This window comes from Muscardinus avellanarius (assembly GCF_963383645.1).
Source record: "Muscardinus avellanarius genome assembly, chromosome: 5".
NCBI lineage: Eukaryota > Metazoa > Chordata > Mammalia > Rodentia > Gliridae > Muscardinus > Muscardinus avellanarius.
The window spans coordinates 126,205,772-126,224,675 of record NC_137790.1 but is presented as its reverse complement, the minus strand read 5'-3'; the positions used below and the strand labels follow the sequence as shown (position 1 = coordinate 126,224,675).

The following is an 18,904-nucleotide window of genomic DNA, read 5'->3' as shown; positions in this document are numbered from 1 at the left end:
CCGTAAATCTTCTCTTCTCTCTCTTTCCCCCCAGAAATCTTCCCCTTATATAGAGCCCAACAGCCAATCAGCAGACTGTTCACGTGCACAACTCATGGCAACAGCCAGTCCATTGGCTGTTGCCCTATGGCATGCGGTGTTCCCGTGTATCTCATGCTCTTGTCGTCACTTCCTGAAAGCTGTTTACCACCTAAGTGCTCTGGGGAAGATTTCCGCTCAGCGCCATCTTAGCTCTCGGACTTACTGGCTGATGGGCGGGGCCCGTCACAGTTCCCCCTTTTTTGTTTTTTCAGACAGGAGAGGACAGAGGACTCAACCCCTGTATGTTTGGAAGGGGCTTCTAGGCCCACCACCTTTTGCCAGGGACGGGACAAGAATCAGTGGCAACCCGTATGCAGTTGAGCATGCCCTCCTCGGGATGCACCCTCCCGGGGTCCCGAGTGCAGTCCTAGCTGGCATCCTGTCATTAAGACTTTCCCATCGCCGCAAGCCATATTTGAGGGGATTGTCCCAACTCCATGGCTGCAAATGCCTGAGCTATGAGCACTTGATCTGTAGCGCGCTGACGGATTAGTTTTCTAAGACAGTAGAGACATAAGATACACAGTAAGACCAGACAAAGACCAAGAGCACCCAGTCCAGCCCACTCTTTTAAATGACGAGCTGCTTGTTGGATCCAGGACATCAAGGTGCGGGCCATCACCGGGTCAACTTGAGTAGTATTGGTTTTGATGATCTCCAACCGCAACCGTCTTGTCAAATTGTCAAATTTCGATGACCGGTTATCTGTAGGATATGCAGAAAGCTCGCAAGAAAGATTAGCGGCAATAAACGCATTATCATTAATCATGACAAGGGGAGCTAAATCCGTGCAACTGCCATTTATCCCACAAAGAAGCCACAGATCAAATAGGTTAGAATGAAAGGCCATGGTCAGGCTCTAATAAGTAAAATTATAACCTGCAAAAGTAGAATTTGCTCCTGTGCCAATTTTAAGGGGAAAAGGTAAAAGGATTAAGCGGGGAAGAACTTGAGCAGAATGACTCAAAGGCAATAGAAAAGAAAAAGCAGTCAAAAGCCCCCATTGTGGATCACTTCCTATACTTGGAATTCCACAGTATCATGGTCCCCAAAAGAATCAGTCGATGGCTCATCATCCTTTTGTTTCACCAGACGAGTCAGCCGCTCTGGAACCCAGACAGGATCGGCGCCGTTCTGTGGAAACACACAAACAGAGCCTCTGGCCCATGTGAGCACTGGGTCAGGTCCCCTCCATTGCCCTGTGAGGGCATCCTTCCAACGCACGAAACCCTGGCTCGTACCCGAGGGGGCAAAATGACGATCGGCAGCAGTCTTGCCATTGACATCTAATTGCAAAAAATTCAAAGTAAAAAGGGCTAAGGATAGGCGCTGCTTCGGTTTCATATTGGTTCCAATTCCCTCTTTTTGTTTTATCAAGCATTCTTTAAGAGTACGATGGGCGCGTTCCACAATACCCTGTCCCTGAGGGTTGTACGGAAGGCCATGCTTTAGAGTTATTCCCATCTGTGAACAAAAAGATGTGAATTTTTGGGAAGTATAAGCCGGGCCATTATCAGTTTTTATTTCTTTAGGCATATTCCATGCTGCCCAGGCCTCAAGGCAATGATTGACGACGTCATGTGCCTTTTCCCCGGCATGAGCAGATGCATGAATAATTCCAGAGACAGTATCTATGGAAACATGGATATATTTCAATTTTCCAAATTCAGATATGTGAGTTACATCCATTTGCCAGAGATGTAGAGGGAGCAAGCCTCGTGGGCAAATGCCCACATGTGGGGGGTGTAAAAAAGGGGCACAGGCATTACAGGTTTTTACAATTTCCCGAGCCTGATGTCGAGGGATTTTAAATCGCTGTTGTAATGTTTTAGAATTTACATGATATTGACGGTGAAATGCCTGTGCCTGTTGCATTTGAGTAAGAGAAAAAATCATATGTATCTTGGTGAGTTTATCTACTAGATCATTTCCATATGTAATAGGGCCAGGTAATCCAGTATGTGCCCTAACGTGCTGGATAAAGAATGGTGTCTTTCTTAAATGTATATAAATCTGGATTTGGCTAGCCATAGAATGAATAGGAGTATGTAAAGAGAGTTGACCCGCGCATTCAAGCGATCTAACCAGATTAACCACATATTGTGAATCTGATAATAAATTGAAAGGAGAAGAAACTCTCTTAAAAATTTCTAAAACAATATTTAATTCAACCAGTTGTGGAGAGGTATGTGAATATTGGATGATAACAGGATCGCTTCCCTCTATTAGGTAGGCCCCCACACCAGTTTTGGATCCATCAGTAAAAATGTTAATTGCATTAGCTACAGGTTTGTTTTTAGTGACCAATGGGAAAATGAGAGGATGTTCCAGAACAAAATGTAACAATGGATCTTTGGGAAGATGATTGTCTATTTCACCACTGAAAGAGCACATAAGTATAGCCCAATCATCAATAGTGGCTACCAGCGTTTGTACTTGCAGAGCAGTGTACGGTACCACCAACTTATCGGGCGTTCTGCCAAAATGTTGGATGCACTGCTGAATGGCTTTAAGGGCAAGGCTTGCTACACTGGTGGGATAATATTCAACTACCTTTTGAGGGGAGACTTTGGGGTGAATCCAAAGAAGGGGTCCTTGTTGCCAAAGAACACTAGTAGGCTGTTTTTCAGTGGCCAGGATACAAGCCCATAATGGCTGTCCAGGGGTCACTCGACGGAGAGACGCTTTCGTAAGTGCTTGTTCTACTAATTGTAACGCATGGCGGGCCTCATCGGTAAGGACGCGAGGAGAATCTAATTGAGGATTGCCTACGAGCAGATTATATAAAGGTTTCAAGGCATGGTTAGGAATTTGTAAAAAGGGTCGAACCCAATTAATGTCTCCCAACAGTTTTTGGAAATCATTGAGGGTTTTTAATTGATCAGTGCGGATGATTAATTTTTGAGGCAGGACTGCATGGGGGAGAACAATGTTGCCAAGAAAGTGTATATTTTCTCCTCTTTGTACCTTTTCTGAGGCGATGAATAATTGATGAGTTTCCAAAATCTTTACAAGGTGACAATAAGCCTCCTCAAGTATGGAGGGATTTTTTGTGGTTAACAAAATGTCATCCATGTAATGAATACACCGAATTTCTGGAAATTTGGTTTTTACGGGCTCAAGAGCACTATTTACATATAATTGACAGAGGGTAGGGCTATTGGCCATTCCTTGTGGGAGGACCACCCATTCATATCTACTGTCAATTTCCTCTTGATTAATAGAGGGAACAGTAAAAGCAAAACGAGGAGTATCCGCAGGATTTAAAGGGATGGAGAAAAAACAATCTTTTATATCTATGCTGATAAGTGGCCACTCCTTCGGAATAGCAGAGAGGAGTGGAAGCCCTCGTTGGACTGGCCCCATAATCTGCATTTGGCTATTTATGGCTCGGAGGTCGTGTAATAACCTCCATTTTCCAGATTTTTTCTTTATCACAAAAATCGGGGTATTCCAAGGAGAGGTGGATGGCCGGATATGGCCTAACTGTAATTGCTCTTGTACTAATTTCCTTGTTACTTCAAGCTTTTCACGGGAGAGAGGCCACTGAGGAACCCATACTGGATCTCCCGTCTTCCAGGTAATGGGAATTGCCTCCTCAGTGGCTACTGCACAAAACCCAGTTCCTCGCGACCACTCTTTTCTTTAGTAGGAATTGGGCTTTTACGTCCCTGGAGGTGTTTTCCCAGCCCGTAGGAAGGGTGGTAGCCCTGGCGAAGGAGAATATTATGGGCTTGGGGGAAATAAGATGTATTTTGTAAGGAATATCCCATGTCCACTAATAAATCTCTTCCCCAGAGGGAAACTGGCAGCTCCAGCACATAGGGTTCAAACTGCCCCTTATGTCCCTCCTGATCTTTCCAATGTAAAGCCCTAGCACTGAGGTCAGGGGTTTTAGCATAACCCAAACCTCTAAGTTCTCCGGTAGCCTTTTGAGTGGGCCATGAAGATGACCAATCTTTACAGGCGATGACACTTTTATCTGCCCCAGTATCTAAAAGTCCTAGGATTTGCTTGCCTTCCACGTCCAAGGTTATCAAGGGACGAGTTCCCATATCAAAGGCAAGAGATATTAACTCATTTCCTGAAGAACCGAACCCACCAATACCGCGTCGTCCCTCTGCTGAAGGAAACATACCATGTAGACTGGGAAGCAAAAGTAACTGTGCCACTCTATCCCCAGGGGAAATGGCAACGATACCCCGGGGCGCTGAAACCATCACTTTGATGATACCGGTATAATCCTCATCTATAACCCCCGGATGGACTACAAGTCCTTTCATGGTAGAGGAAGACCTTCCAAAAAGTAAGCCAACAGAATTAGGTGGCAGAGGACCTTGAAAATCTGTTTCAATAATTTGAACCCCCATTTGTGGCGTTAATACCAGCCTGGAGGTGGCACAGAGGTCCAATCCTGCCGAACCTGGAGTGGCTCGCCGGACTGTTCCGGAGGCTGTAAATTGGGCCACTGAGGTGGCTGTGTCTCCATGGCCCCATACACCTGAGGGTTCCCATATTTTTGTGGGCCCTGGGAACGAGGGCCCGCCCTCCCGTTTTTTGTCTGAGTATTTGATGATTGCTTTCCAGTATAGGGCAAGGGGTTGCCATCGATATCTTTAACCGAACGGCACTCAAAAGTAGGATGCCTTCCTTTTCTACATCGACGACAATACTCAGGAGGAGAAGGATAAGATTGGGACGCCCTACACTTAGGACAATCTCGTTTTAAGTGTCCTGTCGCTCCACAGGAAAAACAATTGCCATTTTTGGTACTATTCTTACTTTGTTGTCCGGAGGCCTGTATAATGGCTGCAGCAAGTCCTGAATTGGTTAAGGGTCCTCCGAGTTCCCTGCACACCTTCATCCACACCTCTAGGCCTTTATGTTTGTAAGGAGTGATGGCCTGTCTGCATTCTTTAGTGCATTGTTCATAGACCAATTGTTTAATGAGCGGCATGGCCGCGTCAGAATCCCCAAAAATTCTTCCCGCAGCCTCTACTAGACGGGCAACGAAGTCTGAAAAGGGTTCAGTCAATCCTTGAGTAATCTTTGTAAGGTTACCAGATACCTCTCCTTTGTTAGGGAGGGCCTTCCAGGCCTGGGTAGCGAGTCTGTTGATTTGTTCATACACCTGTTGTGGATACCCAAGCTGTTGATTAGCAAATCGTCCTTGGCCCATCAGCATGTCTATATCCCAGGCTGAATTTCCTGCTGCTCGATTACGTGCAGCTTGTTCAGTGGCATATTCTATATAATAAGCTTTCCAATCCAAATATTGGCCAGGATTTAAGGTGGCCCTAACCAAATTTTGCCAGTCTCCTGGGGTCATGGCATAGCGATGTAAACTCTCTATTATTGCTATAGTGAAAGCAGCTGACGACCCATATGTACGAACTGACTCTGCGAGATGCTTAACTATTTTAAAGTCCAAAGGCTCATGATAACGATTTCCCCCCTCCTGCAGCTGGAAAACTGGGAAAGCTTGATTTGCTAAAAAAATTCCCGCATCTCTCCACATCTGACTACTAAAAGAGACACCTTCTCCTGCTCTGGGCGCAGAAGGGTTATACGGAGGAGGCGAAATTTCCTCTTTAATCAGTTCAAAAGCTTTCACTTGTTTACAAATGGCCTCTAATTCCTCCTCAGATTCATCCTCCCCCTCTGACTCTGAATCCTCCTCACTGGCCACTTTAGAGGAAGTTGAACGTTCCTCTTTTACACCGTCTAAAGCTGCCTGGCCCTCCTGCACAAATTTTCTAAAGCGCCTTTCTTCCAAACAGGCACGAATCAGCCGACAAAGCGGCCGAGTCCCTCCTGTGACAATACCTTGTTCTTCGGCGCGTTCTACGTCTCTTCCCAATTTATCCCAGCTTGCCAAAGAAAGATTCCCTGATACTGTAAACCATGGCGCTACCCTATCTATTTGTTCGAGAAAATCTTGTATTGTCTTGTCCCTAAGCTTTAGGCCTCTACTTTTCAACAAAGCTTTCAATGCTTTATGCAATGGGTGAGATGGACTATTTCCCATCTTGTCGAATCAGGACCAGCCCGATTCTCTAACTTACTTACACTAAAAAATATCCTCCTTAATGGAGCCCCCTTTGATCGGGGAAAATACAGCGCTGTTCCTCGCTTTTCCGCGAGCCTCGCTTATCCGCGAGCCTTATTTACTAAATATCCTCCTTAATGGAGCCCCCTTTGATCGGGGAAAATAACCCTCCGTAAACGGAGCCTCCTCCTCCCTTTTCGGAGTCAAGGAGTACTTACCAGCCGGCTGCCCTGGACTGCCGAGGTTCTGATCAAAGCGAAGGTCCCCGTACGGGCCAACCACTTGTCGCGCGCAGTGACGACTCTTACACGATCTTCCTCAAGCAGTTTTATTACCCCAGGTTCTTGTACAGTTCCCGCAAATCTTCTTCCCGTAAATCTTCTCTTCTCTCTCTTTCCCCCCAGAAATCTTCCCCTTATATAGAGCCCAACAGCCAATCAGCAGACTGTTCACGTGCACAACTCATGGCAACAGCCAGTCCATTGGCTGTTGCCCTATGGCATGCGGTGTTCCCGTGTATCTCATGCTCTTGTCGTCACTTCCTGAAAGCTGTTTACCACCTAAGTGCTCTGGGGAAGATTTCCGCTCAGCGCCATCTTAGCTCTCGGACTTACTGGCTGATGGGCGGGGCCCGTCACATGTGGTGACAAGGAAACGGTCGAAAAAAGGAGGCTTTTTACTCTTTGTGCTGGTTCCTATTAGTTCCCAGTGTAACTCTGGGTAATCGATCTGGATTGCTCTCGGTTTCTTCACTTGTAGGCTACAATGTAGAGCAAATAGTCTGCGATGCTCCTTCTAACTCTAAAATCACTTGGCACTAACTCATTAATCATACAGATTGGTACTGAGAAGTCCTTGGCTCAAGTTTACTGAAGAAATCTGTAAGCTGGTGCTGCCCCCTAGTGCATCTTATTTTATTCCGCTTTCTGATGAGTGGTGTATAAAACTAGATAAATATTATGATATAAATTTATCATTTATAGATAAAAATTTATGATGATGAAACCCAGAGTCATTCTACTTCCTAGCTACACCCCCAGCCCTATTTTTTATTCTTTATTTTGAATAAATAATAAAACTAGATAAATATTATAAAACTAGATAAATATTATGTCATTATTTTAAATGCTTTTCCCTGGCATTTACTTCATTTGCCTATTACTGAAAAATCAAGAACTTAAAAAAACTGTGAAGCATCTTTGTTTTTTATTATTGTTATAATAAAACATTAAAACTCAAATTGCTTTTAATGATTATTAGCTAAGACAGTTTGAGCCTTGTTTTTAAAACGCTTCAATAAAAAAGACCGTGAGCAGCTGGGCATTCGGGAGGCTGAGACCGGAGGATCGCGGTTCGTGGACACCCTCAGCTACTCAGTGAGGCCCTCTGCAACTCAGTAAGACCCGGTTTCAAAATAAAGAATAAAAAATAGGGCAGGGGGTGTAGCTCGGAGGTTGAATGTCCCTGGGTTCCATTCCCAGACCTGGAAAAAAAAAAAAAAAAAAAAGACTGTGAGCTGGAAACAGTGCCACACATCTATAATCCAGTATTTTTGAGGCTGAGACAGGAGAATTGTAGGTTTGGGTTCATCCTCCACAACTTATCAAGACCCTCAGCCATCTAGTGAGACTGTTGCAATAAATAAATAAATAGAGTTGCGGGTGTAACTCAGAGGTAGAATGCCCCTGAGTTCAATCTCAGGTCACACACACACACACACACACACACACACACACCCCACAATTCCCAGTTTCATTAAAGAAGAAAAAAATGAAGTGGTAGCTATTCATTATAGACATTACAATTATTATGATGTTAAGTTTTAATTGGTTTTATTATTCCTCACCTTATAATTAGGTTGGTTTGCACAATATCGATATTATTCCCATTTTGTTTGGAATTAAATCTTGAGGCAAACTCAGCAACCCACTTATTTAAATTTTATATGAGTTCACATGACTGGCTTCTTTCTGAGAGAAAGCAGAGGTTAAGAACTGCAGAAATTGGGTTTTGCTGTTGACATTTGTGTGTGTGTGTGTGTGATATTGGGGATGGATCCCAGGACATTCTACCTCCGAGCTATACCCCTAGCGCCATTTTTTTAATTCTTTACTTTTTGAAACAGGGTCTCACTAACTTACAGAAAGCCTCACTAAGTAGCTGATGCTGCCTGCAAACCTGAGATCCTCCTGTCTCAGTCTCCCAAGTACTGGGATTATAAGCAAGCACAACCAGTCCTGACTGCTGTTGACTTTTTTTGATTTGGGTTTTTTGGTTTAGACATTACATGAAGATGCACCACCATCACCCCAGTGCTAGGGCCCTCTGACTCTTTCAAGACTCCAGGAAACTCCCAGCACCAACCTCCTCTGAGCAGCTGGGGACACGGGGTAAGGATAAGAGGCAGATTTCTGGTTGGACCCGTGACCCTGGCAGCTCTATGAGCTCTTCAGAGGACTCCATTCCACCTGCCCACTGCCTCCTCCAGTAGCCTCCTCCTTTCCATCTTTTATCCAATGCTTTGCATTTCTTTCATTAGCAGGACAACAGGGGGCAGAGACTGCTTAGTCCTCTGTCTGTCCTCTGTCTCCATGGTTCTCTCACCTCTTGAAGCTTATTTTTCTTCCAAAAACTGGGAATGATCTTTTTACTTTATGATGCCATTGTGAGAACCAGGTAATACATGTTCTCAAACAAACAAAAAATGTTTGTTTCTTGCAATAATTCCTAAGCTTTGTTCTACTATATATTTTTTTATTTATTTATTTATTTTTACTTAGCTGGGTGTGGTGGGGCACACCTGTACTCCCAGTGTTTGGGAGGCTGAGACAGGAGGATCATAGGTTCAAGGACAGCCTCAGCAACTTAGTGAGACCCTGCTTCCAAATAAAAAATAGAATAAGACTGGAGGTGTAGTCTGAAGTAGAAGGCTCCTAGGTTCTACCCCTAGTACCACAGATGCATAATAATTATATTTACTTGTTTTATCCTTGTTGAGGGTATGGAGTCATATATTCAATTCTGTCTCCTTGGACCCCTACTACAGTGTCATAAATATATTAGGACATTCATTCACTCAATAAATAAATAAATAAATAAATAAATAAAATTCATGGGGCATGTCAAATATACCAGACACTAGCCTGGGCTTGCGGTGTACTGTAATAAACAATCACTTCCTGCTTAGCTTAATGAAATTTGCTAAATTGACCTTTTATTTTCAGTACTGGGGATTGAGCCCAGGGGCATTCTAACTCCAAGCTATACCTCCAGCCCTTTCTTTTTTTAATTCTTTCTTTTTGAAATGGGTTCTCACAAAGTTGCAGAGAGCCTCACTAAGTAGCTGAGGCTGGCTGCAAACCTGCAATCCTCCTGAAACTTGAATTTCAGTTGCATTCATCAAGCATGGAGTTTGCAGACACAGCTCTCAAATTCATCTTTCTTACATTCCGGCAGTGCCTGGAAATACCTCACCAGCCTGCCTACACTATTTGACTAAGTGAGACAGGAATACAGTTAAATCCCTAAAATAGTAATAGGTCCCTTGGGACGGTTTCAACGCCCTATCGGTCACATGTCTATGGTAGTCCTTGAAGATGTATACTCTGTTTTGCTTGTTTGCTTGTTTGAGGTACTGGGGATTGAACCCAGGGACATCCTACCTTTGAGCTATATGTACTCTTAGCCCTTTTATTATTTATTCATTTCTTATTTTTATTTTGAAACAGGGTCTCATTAAGTCGCTGAGGGCTTCACAAAGTTGCTGAGGCTGGCTGCGAATCTGCCATCCTCCTGTCTCAGCCTCCTGATGACTGGGATTACAGGTGTGCACCATCATGGCTGGCTACGTGCTTTAAGTATATATTTTCCACTAGCCTATGAATTATTGACAGCAGTAATTATGAACTTTAGATCTTTGTATTTCTCCTTGCTTTCCAAAAATAGCCCATGCTTGGATTTAGTCGATAATCAACACAGTAAGTATTCATGGAATAAAACTGGGAAGAACGGTAAAAACTTTGACTACCATAATAACTGTTTCAAAAATACACCTACTTGATGTATTTTTATTCGTTTTAGCAAACGCTGAAAGAATGCCTCCCATGTGCTATTAACAGCCATTCTCAGTGTTATCGGGTCAAATGTTATGGTGTATCACTTTGACTACACTTGAATGCTTCTCTTTGGGTGGATGTACAACTTAAGAGACCTTGAGACAAGTGGAAAATACATTGTGGAGTAATAGAAAGACCCACTTGGGGCATTAGCTGTCACTAGTCAAACAGCTGAATTTGATATTAGTTTATTACGTCCAGACATATGGGTTTTCCAACCTTGCATCTTTCAAAATAAATAAAACCTTGAACTTTGGTGGGGAAAAGGCTGAAAAAGATCTAGCTGCCCGATAGGGACAAGATGCCAATATGTTGGAATAATTCTGTTTATTCTATACTTATTCTTAATATCTAATTGGCTGGAAAATTCAACTAGTAAAATATTATGGTAACCGGCTTTTTTTGTACAACTTCTGGAAAGTCTAGTTATTAAGCAAGAGATACCTTAAAATGCATCTTTTACTGTTACAAAACTTAGCAGTTTTCCTACCTAATATAATAATATTGAAATTATACTTGAAGTTGAAATTATACAAGCCGGGCGTGGTGGCGCACGTTTGTAATCCCCGCGATTGGGAGGCTGAGACAGGAGGATCGCGCAGGTTCGAAGCCAGCCTCAGCTACTTAGTAAGGCTCTCAGCAACTTAGTGAGACCCTGTTTCCAAATAAAATATAAAATGGGTCTGGGAGTATAGCCCGGAGGTAGAAAGCCTCTGGGTTCCACCCCCAATACCACCAAAAAAAAAAAAAAAAAGAAATTATACTTGAAGTTTAAATGCATCTAATGTAACTGGATCAACATTTATTAGCAACTTGGCTATATGAGAATACTAGTTACTACTATGAAACAGTACAGAAATGACTTTATTAGTACTAAATTTACGAAAGAAGGCAATAACCTTAAGTGAACTTAATAACTAATAAGAAATTATGACAAAAATACTTTTGGTAAACAGTATCCAAAGAGTCAGTCAGAACTCAAAAATAACGTAGTATCTTACTAATAGTCATATTTATTTGAAAGCCAAAAACAACTTGAAGAAATATGAAAACACATTTTAGAAAAAAGCTTTTATTTAGTTTTTAGTCAGCCTGATCATTTTTACACAATGGAATACCATTAAGAAATTATTATGTAAACTAATTATAAAAATATGATACGTGTCACTTTTTTGAAGAAAGAAATATTTTAACTATAATGTACATGTTAATACCACAACAATGCATACTGTTAGTATTATGTGGGTCTTGGAATAGAGATATATTCCAGAAAAAGAGAAAAATTTATACAAATAAACTCTTTGAAAACTAGCTGTCTAATTTTCTATATAAAACATCAGGTATCAATGCAGGAAATATATTTGTCTGCTTAGGATTATAATTTAATTTTTTGTCAGATATAAGGCAATTACTCTTTTTAAAAGCAGCAGCTTTTCTTTTTTTAAGAAAAAGCTAATAGCAGCATGTAAAAATGAATATTACAAATAACTAAATAAGCAACTTTTAACATTAAAATATGAGCATGATTTAAAAATGAAGCACCTTTCTTTCATTTCTAAAAGAACCGTGGACTAGGAGTCTCATCTCAGAATAGCCCCATCTAAGGACATTCAGGCTTCCTTTATTTAATAAGCCACAGAAGAACGCATCCCATTATGTGTACTGTGTGTTAAATGAACAGAGTCCAGGTCCAGGTAGGAAGCTAAAGTGCGACAGAGCCAAGTTAATCAGAGTGTATTCACTTATCTTCTAGGCTTTTAATTAGTTAACACAAACAACGCTACTTATGCTTGAGTGCTGTTGGTCCTACGTTATCCTTCTTGATAAGCAGTAAATAGGCTGTGTTCTATGCTTATATTTTTTCTTCCTATAAAGATTTACCCACAGTGCAAATAAAAAACAGCAAAGTAGTATTAAACAGCGTACAATTTGTAGCTTTTTCCTTCTATAAGTTGCTACACACACACACACACACACACACACACACACACACACGTGGTCAACATTTCAAAATTGGAAAACAGATTCCATTTGTAGTCATTAGAATTGTCTGGTATCACCAGGGATCTTGAAAGAAAAAAAAAGCAAAAAGCAAAGACAATGATCTCTTTTTGTATCACATCAAGTGAGATTCACAAAAAAAATAAAAAGATTCAGTAGGCAATAGTTGAGATTAAGCCTAATATATTTCAGAGTAAGGCATCTGTGACCAAGAGATATTATGCATTAAATGTATAACTCTTTTATGTATAAATGTATTAAATGCAAGGTTGTTAGGAAAACTCATGTCCTAAAGAGGCTAAGATCTTGACTGGCTCTGGCCCTTGTCTGCTCTTTTCCTGATGGTCTCCTCCTATCTTCAGATACACACAGCTCCTGTTATCTGTTGCAGATACTAAGAAAATAGATACCGAAAGTATATTATTCTTTTCACCTGAAAGGGGTTTCTCTGACCCAACTACAACTCCTCATTTTTCCACCTCTGACGTGAGAATTCTGGGATTCACATTCTCTCAGCTCATATTCATAGTACTTTAAAGCTTATTTTGTATGTGTTTACTTGGCTAATGGCTCATAACTTTTCCGAATGAACGTCAGTCTACGAAGTGGATAGATACTCGCTTGAAACACATGCTTCCGCTATGGCCTTGAACTCATACTCTCAGAATAGCTGTCAGTGCTAACCCCCAACAATAATGATGATGATGATACTAAATCTGCCAAGCAGAGAAATATACTTGCAATCATGGAGGGTTAACTGTGAACCCAATGCAACTTTTTCTAATGACTTTTGTCGCCTATACTTGACGACTTGCTCTTTGATGATGTTGCACTGGAGAAGTTTCAAAATACATGAAGTCCTGAAATTAGAAAAAGAAGAGGATGTAGGTAGATAGATCATGTATAAGTACATGATGAGTACATAGATAAATACGTAAATGTCTACAATATTACCCTTTATAAGTTACTAAGGAACTCTTTCATTCCAGTTAAAAATAAATAAACCCAAAAAAATCTTAATGAAGAAAACCTTCATGGTAAAAGCAATAATTACAAATTTGGAGACACTGGTAAGACAATAAGCTTTCAATCTTGATTGCCAATCAACAAAATGTCATTTTTTGTGTGGGGGTCTAGGGATGGAACCCAGGGACATTCGACCTCTGAGCTATACCCCCTGCCCTATTTTTTATTCTATATTTTGAAACAGGGTCTCACTAAGTTGCAGAGGGCCTCACTAAGTAGCTGAGGCTGTCAGCCAACCGAGATCCTCCGGATTCAGCCTCCCAAATGCTGGGATTACAAGCGTGCGCCACCACACCCGGCAAAATGTCACTATTAAAAGAGAAAAAACTCGATATGTCTAAGGTGGCACAACACCAAGCATAACACCGACAGGAGAGCAGTAAAGAAAAGAACATTATCTTGAGAGTGATTTGATTATACCAAAAAATCATAGGCAAGGTATCATTCTGTAATGGGGATGAGAAATAACATGAAATGATGATAACTATATCCATTGGACTTTTACTATCTTACAAGTAGTCTTTCCTGGACACTTTACTCATATGATTGCTAATATTCAAAACCCTGAAAAATAGAAGTATTTATCTCGCCATTGTATGCTTGGGGAAACTGAGGCTCACCAATGCTGAATACACCTGCCTAATACATTGGAACTATTAGATTGACCTTGTTTCAATATTTATTCTATACTACTTCTCATCAGAAGGAATGCTTCTCTCAGGATAACTCAAGAACAAAACACTTACAATAAGAAAGCATGCTCCAAAAATCAGAGCTTTCATCTTCACATCCAGGTCCAACGGGAAATGAATCTCAAAGTGGTCAGCATCCCCCATGGTTGAGAGCAAACCATTCCACTTCCTGACAATACTGCCAATGCTGGACATGCCGTCTAGGGATTGCACCTGCAGAGAAGAGATATGATTTCACAACGACGGAAAGTATTCAAGGACACGCTTTAGTCTCCCACGATAAAGCAGCTTCTGCTGTGTCAGCATAAATGCAATGCAGAAAAATATTAATGGGATCATTACATGTGTTGAATTAAGGAAGTTGTGGCCAAGAATGAGTGAGTATTTTGAAACTAATTAACAACTGATCTGGGAGATAGATTACAACCCTCTGACTAGTATACATTTCTCATTTTCAAATGAGTTATTAAGATACTCTGAGAGGGGAGGTATAGTTTGAATTTATTATGGATTCCTTCTTATACAGCAATGAGTGGGCATTGGGGAATTGGAGGAAGTCACTGCCCAGCTAAAGAAATCTAGGAGCCAAAGCAAGGGAGCACGGTTCGCACACCACACAGCACCCAAGCTTTGGTGGGCCACACCCACCCTGTCTTAACATACCTCACGATGTCAAAGTCCTTCAGCTTCTCAACGAGAACCCTGGCACTTGCCACAGGGAAAATACCCCAAATAGAATTCCTAACATAGTTGGCAGCAGGGACAATTTCACACAGCCCTGGAAATCTGGCTTATCCACTTTTCTACACTGATCTTTTAACAAATTTGAACTGTTTAATGGCATACTCATATAAAAATGGGAACTAAGGCAAGTTTACTGGGCATCAGAAAGGATGTGTGAAGGAGAGATTTTAGTAGCTAATGAGCCTCAGAGAATTGCAAGGCCTTCAGAAAGTATTCTTGAAGTAGCCCAGGAGACATTTCTAGGAATTCCCTTGATCAGATTTAGGATATTAATAAACGGTCATTTTGTAGACCCTATGATTAAGGCAAAACAAAAGATTGTTCTTTCTTTGGAAAATGTGACCATATAACTTATGAGGTTTTTTTATGTTTTATCAAGTTATTCTCTTTCCTAAGAATGCAGATAATTTATCATGTAAATAAGCAATATGAAAACCTAAGAAGTTATATATATATACATACATATATACATATATACATATGCATACATATATATACATATATACATATATATACATATATGTATGTATGTCTGTGTGTGTGTGTATATATATATATATATTCTGTGATAAGCTTGTTTGGCATTTGCCCTTAGAATCTACATTCTAATCTTGAAACCTTTTTAAAATGTAATTGATTAAATACTGCTGAGAATAGAATAAATGAATTAGTTAAGGCTATTTACTCCCAAACATAATGTTTTTAATTTTTTTTTTTTTTTTTTTTTTTTTTGGTGGTACTGGGGATAGAACCCTTCTACCTCTGGGCTGCACTCCCAGACCTATTTTTATTTTTTATTTGGAAACAGGGTTCTTTAAGCCAGCGAGGCTGACTTCGATCCTGCGCGATCCTCCCGTCTCCGCCTCCCAAGCACGAGGATTACAAGTGTGCGCCGCCACGCTCAGCTGAATGGTTTCTTTTTGTTTTGTCATGCACCAGAATCAGAAATAAAAATAAATAAAAAAGAAGTTCACATTTTGAAAAACATCAAGCAATCTACTAACAATAAATTGGAAACCATGTGATTTCAATTGGCTGATGGACTCATTCTTCAGGTTGCTCTCCTCATTCCCATGGGGCGAGGGGAATGTCTAAACCAGATTACTCTGAGGCCCAGCAGGATAAGAGTAGACACACTATGTTTACAGCATGTACCTCAAAAACAGAGTCTGAGCCACAGCCGTAGGTGGAGCACGGTCCGCGTATTCTCAGCACGTTCTCTTTCTTCTCATTTTGGATGCTGTACACCGCCCTGCACAGGTTCCAGTGCTCCGCAACGAAGCCAGCGGTGACACCCGGAGGACACTGCACCTCCAGCTAAAAATTAAGCCGCGACAGAGGTCAGAATGCAGCACACAAACAAACATACACGTAAACACAAACACACATATGCACAGCCTAGATGCACGCCGATGTGCTCAGGAACCAAGGAACAGAGTGCTGGTACAACAGGGGCCATTGTTACGGGTGCACTTCAGCAAGTAGCTTGGAGGGATGAGGTCATGCTTCCTGTTGGGACAAGAGGTGGCTTGAATACTATTTCTTATGAGATGTGATGGTCAGTTGTGCAAACTCATTGGCCCTGAACTGTATAGACAGCATCATGTGCATAAACAGCTCCTCCAAGTCAAGCCCTAGAACTTGGGGACAAGAGAAATTGACACAAACATCCTGATGCTCAGGCTGGTTGTTTTACAGGGAATATAATGACCGTCGACTCTGATCTAGGAGTTTCATGTCATCTGATACAATCCATCCAATGGTAACAGGCTAGGTTCTTGGATTTTAAATCAGGTAAAACTAAATCAAAGACACGACAATCATAACAAAAAAATAAAGGGAGAAAGAGACGCTCTGAAAACTCTATACAGTAGTCCCTTCGTCATCCATAGGGAGTGCCTGGAAGTACAGATCACACTGGCTCCTGTATGTAATGTATTTTACCTATATATCTATACCTATAATAAAGTTTAATTTATGGACTAGGCACAAAAGGATATTAAAACGATAACAATAAAAGTTAAAACAATACCATATACAGTAATAAAAATGATGTAGCTCTGGTCCTCCTTGACTGCCACAGAGCAGGTGACACATACGGTGCAGATACACTGGAAAATAAGAATGACTCATGTCCCAGATTTTACCATGCTACTCAGAAGAACAACTTTAAATTTATGAATTATTGATTTCAGGAGTCTGCCACTAATATTTTTAGAACACACCTGACTGCAAGTACCTGAAACCACAGAGATGCTATCACCCATGAAATGGTAGATGAGGAGGACTTTTGTATTGTGACAGCAGGTGTGTACAGGGCTGATAAGACCATTTGTAGCTGGGCGTGGTGGCACAGGCTTGTAATCCCTGCACTTGGGAGGCGGAGACAGGAGGATCGTGCAAGTTCGAAGCCAGCCTCTCTGGCTTAAGAGACCCTGTTTCCAAATAAAAATTCCAAATAAAAATATAAAATAGGTCTGGGAGTGTAGCCCGGAGGTAGAAGGGTTTCCAGGAACCCCAGTACCACACACACACACACACAAAAAAAAAATCATAGAATTTTGCCTAATACCTATTTTTATTTAATTATCATTACAATATTATTTTGTAAAACAAGATTTCTCATTTAATTGTAACAAAAGAGTTATGAAGATTAAATTATTTGGTAAAAGCCCAAGGTAGAAGTTATCAGCAATGTAGTAAGACTCTCAACAACTTAGTGAGATCCTGTTTCAAAATAATAATAAAATAAAGTTGGGTGTAGCTTGGAGGTAGAATGCCTCTGGATTCAATGCCCAGTAACACAAAAAATAAAGCGATAAAAAACATAAAAATAAAAAGTAAACTAGTCCTGGGGTGTTGCTCACCAATAGAACACTATGTAGTAGGTGAGGCTGCCCGTGAATTGCGATCCTCCTGACTCAGCCTCCCAAATGCTGGGATTACAAATTTGTGCCACCTCGCCCGGCTTTTACTTAATCTTAAAAGACTACATCTGTAGGTTTTTATTTAAAACCAAACTGACATATATGAAGAAAAATGCCTGCTATATCCAAAAGATTTTGGGGTGAAGAGTAGAGATTCACTCCAAACATAAGGCTTTTATTACAAACATAATAACTTCTACGGAGCATTTGAGAACAATAAATCATATTCACCTAGCACTATACTATTTGCCAGCCATTGAGCTAAGGGATTAATTATTTACCACTTAATCCTCAAAACAATCATCCTGTCTGATAGGCACGATGAGCATCTCCATTTTATAGGTAAACTGAGGCACAGAGGGGATGGTAAATAAATTCCCATGTAGTAAATACTGATACTCAGTATATCATTTATGTTTATATTTATGTCCCCATTATTCCATGAAGTATTTTTCTACCCCATATACGAATAAAAATGCTGAGGCTCACTAACAAACTCACTAACAAACTGTCCAGATTTAAACAGGGGGCAGTTATAGTTATAGAATAGCCCCTTAAAGAGCTCATACATTGGTGTTTAGAGTCGATGTCATGGGGGTTTAGAACCTTCATTGACTCATGAGGGTTGTTATCCCAGCAGCAGATAAATTCATTGTAATGAACTTATCTATGTGGTGGCCTATGCAAGGAGTATGTAGCTGAAGCAGATGGGTCCTTTGGGTTTAAAGCTTGGGGATTATATATGTGGTGCTTGCTGCCCTTGCTGGCTCTGTGATGTGAGGACCAAAGCCTTGTGTTTTTCATCTCTCTGCTTCTCATTACCAACATACCCTGTGATCCGCAGATCCTGGCCTCACATGGGTGGAACCCCCATATCTCCAAGAAAAACATTGAGCTAATAAACCTTCCTCTAAATAATAATCTCTCCTCTAAATTACATGGTTAACTCTTTTTTATTGTAGCTGTGACAAATACAGGTGTTGACAGACACACCTGTATTGGGGGCATACCTGGAATTCAAACTCTAGTTGGCCTCTTTCTAAAACTGTTTTTCTCTCCCCTGTAGCCAACAACTCTTCTAGAACTGCACAGATGGCAAACAGGAAAGTCTCCAAACTATAACTAAGCATCTATATTCTAGTTCCAGCTGTCTAGGCATTTAATCTAGTTTAGCTACTCCTCCTTTATCTCTAGAAAGGGGTGGGCTTTGGCTGGTAGTCTAAAGGTATCAAAATGGCCTTCAATTCTAGAAGCATCTGCTTTTGTTTA

At 41.0% G+C, this 18,904-nt stretch overlaps 1 protein-coding gene across 1 annotated transcript in view; it reads right to left on the bottom strand.

Annotated features, from left to right (window-relative positions):
* The window catches only part of PLSCR4 (phospholipid scramblase 4), a gene marked incomplete at its 3' end in the record, with an annotated part of 58,847 nt that overhangs the window by 27,498 nt on the left and 12,445 nt on the right, over positions 1 to 18,904 (bottom strand). Inside the window, exons 5-7 of the mRNA XM_080696601.1 lie at positions 15,864 to 16,025; positions 14,019 to 14,177; positions 13,050 to 13,106 (exon numbers count right to left, since the gene is read on the bottom strand). Of these exons, the coding sequence (XP_080552727.1) occupies positions 13,050 to 13,106; positions 14,019 to 14,177; positions 15,864 to 16,025 (378 nt within the window). The remainder of the gene's footprint in view (positions 1 to 13,049; positions 13,107 to 14,018; positions 14,178 to 15,863; positions 16,026 to 18,904) is intronic.